Source organism: Coregonus lavaretus, assembly GCF_964263955.1.
Source record: "Coregonus lavaretus genome assembly, chromosome: 8".
Classification (NCBI taxonomy): Eukaryota; Metazoa; Chordata; class Actinopteri; order Salmoniformes; family Salmonidae; genus Coregonus; species Coregonus lavaretus.
This window is the reverse complement of record NC_139995.1, coordinates 2,573,706-2,579,033: the sequence shown is the minus strand read 5'-3', so window position 1 is coordinate 2,579,033 and position 5,328 is coordinate 2,573,706. Positions and strand designations below refer to the sequence as shown.

The 5,328-nt window shown below is 44.2% G+C and overlaps 1 protein-coding gene across 1 annotated transcript; it reads left to right on the top strand.

Moving 5' to 3' along the window:
• Positions 1-4,384: 4,384 nt before the first annotated feature.
• Positions 4,385-5,119, top strand: LOC311133538 (transmembrane protein 74B-like; the record flags this gene model as incomplete). The annotated part of the gene is made up of 1 exon (XM_084167043.1): positions 4,385-5,119. One exon carries the CDS (start codon positions 4,385-4,387, stop codon positions 5,117-5,119), a length of 735 nt encoding a protein of 244 aa, XP_084023169.1.
• Positions 5,120-5,328: the final 209 nt, after the last annotated feature.

The following is a 5,328-nucleotide window of genomic DNA, read 5'->3' as shown; positions in this document are numbered from 1 at the left end:
CCGAATGTTGTAGAGCATGAACCTGCAGGAGCGGGTCACCGCCTTGATGTTGGCGGAGAACGACAGGGTGTTGTCCAGGGTCACGCCTAGGCTCTTCGCACTCTGGGAGGAGGACACAGCGGAGTTGTCAACCGTGATGGCGAGATCATGGAACGGGCAGTCCTTCCCCGGGAGGAAGAGCAGCTCCGTCTTGCCAGGGTTCAGCTTGAGGTGGTGATCCGTCATCCATACTGATATGTCTGCCAACTCCCTCCAAAGATTTTCTATGGGGTTGAGATCTGGAGACTGGCTAGGCCACTCCAGGACCTTGAAATGCTTCTTACGAAGCCACTCCTTCGTTGCCCGGGCGGTGTGTTTGGGATCATTGTCATGCTGAAAGACCCAGCCACGTTTCATCTTCAATGCCCTTGCTGATGGAAGGAGGTTTTCACTCAAAATCTCACGATACATGGCCCCATTCATTCTTTCCTTTACACGGATCAGTCGTCCTGGTCCCTTTGCAGAAAAACAGCCCCAAAGCATGATGTTTCCACCCCCATGCTTCACAGTAGGTATGGTGTTCTTTGGATGCAACTCAGCATTCTTTGTCCTCCAAACACGACGAGTTGAGTTTTTACCAAAAAGTTATATTTTGGTTTCATCTGACCATATGACATTCTCCCAATCCTCTTCTGGATCATCCAAATGCACTCTAGCAAACTTCAGATGGGCCTGGACATGTACTGGCTTAAGCAGGGGGACACGTCTGGAACTGCAGGATTTGAGTCCCTGGCGGCGTAGTGTGTTACTGATGGTAGGCTTTGTTACTTTGGTCCCAGCTCTCTGCAGGTCATTCACTAGGTCCCCCCGTGTGGTTCTGGGATTTTTGCTCACCGTTCTTGTGATCATTTTTGCCCTACGGGGTGAGATCTTGCGTGGAGCCCCAGATCGAGGGAGATTATCAGTGGTCTTGTATGTCTTCCATTTCCTAATAATTGCTCCCACAGTTGATTTCTTCAAACCAAGCTGCTTACCTATTGCAGATTCAGGTTGAGAGCTTCAAGTTCCTTGGTGTCCACATCACCAACGAACTATCATGGTCCAAACACACCAAGACAGTCGTGAAGAGGGCACGACAAAGCCTATTCCCCCTCAGGAGACTAAAAAGATTTGGCATGGGTCCTCAGATCCTCAAAAAATTCTACAGCTGCACCATCGAGAGCATCCTGACTGGTTGCATCACCGCCTGGTATGGCAACTGCTTGGCCTCTGACCGCAAGGCACTACAGAGGGTAGTGCGTACGGCCCAGTACATCACTGGGGCAAAGCTCCCTGCCATCCAGGACCTCTATACCAGGCGGTGTCAGAGGAAGGCCCTCAAAATTGTCAAAGACTCCAGCCACCCTAGTCATAGACTGTTCTCTCTGCTACCGCACGGCAAGCGGTACCGGAGTGCCAAGTCTAGGTCCAAAAGACTTCTCAACAGCTTCTACCCCCAAGCCATAAGACTCCTGAACAGCTAATCATGGCTACCCGGACTATTTGCACTGCCCCCCCACCCCATCCTTTTTACGCTGCTGCTACTCTGTTAAGTATTTATGCATAGTCACTTTAACTCTACCCACATGTACATATTACCTCAACTACCTCAACTAGCCGGTGCCCCCGCACATTGACTCTGCAACGGTACCCCCCTGTATATATAGCCTCCCTACTGTCACTTTATTTTACTGTATATATAGCCTCCCTACTGTCACTTTATTTTACTTCTGCTCTTTTTTTCTCAACACTTTTTTTGTTGTTGTTTTATTCTTACTTTTTTTGTTTAAAATAAATGCACTGTTGGTTAAGGGCTGTAAGTAAGCATTTCACTGTAATGTCTGCACCTGTTGTATTCGGCGCATGTGACCAATAAAATTTGATTTGATTTGATTTGATTCAGTCTTCCCAGCCTGGTGCAGGTCTACAATTTTGTTTTTGGTGTCCTTTGACAGCTCTTTGGTCTTGGCCATAGTGGAGTTTGGAGTGTGACTGTTTGAGGTTGTGGACAGGTGTCTTTTATACTGATAACAAGTTCAAACAGGTGCCATTAATACAGGTAACGAGTGGAGGACAGAGGAACCTCTTAAAGAAGAAGTTACAGGTCTGTGAGAGCCAGAAATCTTGCTTGTTTGTAGGTGACCAAATACTTATTTTCCACCATAATTTGCAAATAAATTCATAAAAAATCCTACAATGTGATTTTCTGGATTATTTTTTCTCATTTTGTCTGTCATAGTTGACGTGTACCTATGATGAAAATTACAGGCCTCTCTCATCTTTTTAAGTGGGAGAACTTGCACAATTGGTGGCTGACTAAATACTTTTTTTCCCCACTGTACTTGACTCTGAGCACGCAGATTCGACATGGGAAAATATATTTTCTATTCACAGAAGATTCACCAGTTGCAAGTTTATTAAATGAATTGCACCTCAAATTGAATTGCACGCTTGCAAATTGTATTGAATGTATTCAAATGTGAAGTCACAACTTTGCCACGTTACATTTTTCACACATCATGATACAAGCAAATAATTGTATAACTAAAGCAAGAAAGACCACAACCTGTCGTTTCAAATGGGAACAAATGAGTCATAATGGGAAGAACAAGCAAGTAGGTGGGCAGAACCAAGCAGGAGATAGAGAGATCCTATTGGGGCGTTCTAGCATATATTTGCATATTTCCATTAGGGAACGCCTGCTCTGTGAAGTGCGAGTGTGCAATAACTAAATTCGACTCTGAGCTGGGGTAGGCTAGTTCGTTTCACGTCTCAGTCCCTCGGAGTTAGCCGTTTGAGAGAGTGGTGAATGTGCTGGCAGACGAACATAACGAACAAACCACTGGTAATGATTCCACTCGTTCACAAAGAGGCATGCGCGATTAGAAACTCAGTTAGATCAAGAATAGGCCTATAAGCGTTCTGAGCTTTGATCAACGCTGGGAACGATATTTAGATGTTGATCCGTAATTGATTTTCTTTATTGTGTATAATATATAGGCTATATATAGTTTATTTATTTATTTTTTACAAATTGGAAAAAATTACCGAGGTCCGGATCTCGTCCTCATATGTAGTTATGGCCCTGCGTGCAGGTTATGCTTTTAATATGTTATGACTGAAGGCTCTACTACCAACTGAAGCGATGCGCTCGCTTTCAACCACCAATTTCACGGCACTGTTTGTTTGCGCATGGCAAGTCGCTCTCGAGGTCTTTCGGTCTCACTCGCAACAACAGGCATCTTATCACTGGTGCATCAACACCTGGGGTAGGTGTTCCTTTATTATGTTTAACATTGATATATCAATAGAGTAGTAGGCAGTCTGTTTTTTTTATGCATAGGATGTTTGTTATAGTATTGTAGGCTAATGTGATTCTTGTTGAATATTTGTCCTCTTTGATTAATTGACGCATAGGCCTATATCTTGATATCGACTGCTCAAAACGTAACATTTCATCTAATAAATAGGCTACGTTTTTGTGATAGGCATCAAGGTCATGCCAGTGCTGATTGTGCACTGTTTAAAAAAAAACTATTAAACCTCTATCAAGCGCAAAAATTGAAGAGATTTCATGATATGTAGGCCTAAATCATATAAAAAATGTGTCAGTAGCCCACTGTTTGAGGTAAATATTTAGCCAATAGCCTATTGTGACACAGCTAGACCCTCATCAATCTGTATATCCGGTAGCCTAAAATTAGCAGATTGAGCTATGATGATGATAATGAAAAGGGCTGTTCTTGTTAATAATATATCAGCGTTTTTTAAAGCCTTGACTCTCCACCCCGTTTAATGATAATCGGAGCATCTGTGTTACCAGCAGTCGCACTACATGGTGGTGTTCCTTCGAGTTTAGAGGGGAGGGACGCATTTATTCCCAAATAAATAGCCTACAATCCGTGAATCAACAGTGAAGTGTTCAAGATACATATCGTCAAAATAGCTTATATGGATCAGTAAATGCGGGCTTGGATTGTTAACATTGCCAGCGTTCAATGTTATTAGTGCACTTCTAGACAGTGATTTTCCTGATTAACGAATGCGCTCTCCATGACCAAGGTCGACACACTTCAACGCTTTCATTTGAATTAATTATTGTTTTGTGACGGCTACATATATCATTCTATCTAATTTAAATAAATATATTATAGCCTTTGTTAACCTAGAATATTCTATTTAGATTTTAATTACGTTTAGATTTCACTAAATATGGTGGACTATTCCAATTTGAGAGGCAGGCACAGCATGCGTTATAGCCTACATGTCAGTGTCTATTTCATAATTTCATAAATTCCTGCAGGTGTTCAGCAAAATAATGAAGGGCGGCATCATTTAACGACATGAGCAGATCCACTGAATTTCGATGGAGTCTTTGAATGCCGTAGAGCTCCATGAATTGGGGGATGGGGAAAAGCGCGCTGCCTACGAGGCCGCTACAACTCCGCGACAAGGACCTCGGACAGCGGCCAGAGCTGGAATCGAGAACAGGTCATATCAGGAGGAAGAGCACGAGATGAGGTTCAGTGGCCCAGCCAGCTCGAGTGTTCATCGGTCCATTTCTAATGATAGGGGCTACCAGACACAACCCCAGCCTTTCCAGCGAGATGAGCTGTCACTCCGGTCTGAGGAGGGCCATGTGACTGACTTCAATGACCATTCTGTCGACTATGGGTTCATATTTGCCCTGTTGTTCTTGGTGAGTGGAATAGTACTGGTGATCATTGCCTACACCATCCCCCGAGAGGCTAAGGTCAACCCAGACCTGGTGTCAGCTCGTCAGATGGAGAAACTGGAGATGTACTATGCACAACTGGGCTCACACCTCGACAAGTGTATCATAGCAGGCCTGGGACTGTTGACTCTAGGCGGGATGCTCTTGTCCATCTTGCTAATCGTGTCCATATGCAAAGGTGAGCTGTACGGCCAGAGGACTTTTGTCCAACCCACGAAGACATATGGGTCGATTCACCTGCGGATGAGACAGTTGGGCGAGGGGGGAGAATCTCTGGTTGAATGTGAACCTAGTCACACTGGCACCACAGCTCCAGCCACAAGTACAGATGGAACACAGGTGTCTAGTGGGACCCAACAGGAGTAGCACAATCTGAGCACATTTCTTTTCACAGACTATGTAAAGGGTTGTGTAATCATTGCTTGAGGAGCTTTGTGAAAAGTGAAGCAAGCAAGGTAAGCTGAATGTGGTTAAGACTAAGAGCACATCTGGAAATACACATGATGTGTTGTTGGATGTAGGATCAAATCAGAGACAGAGATAGATCTGAAAAGCACAATGGGCACCCTTGAGGA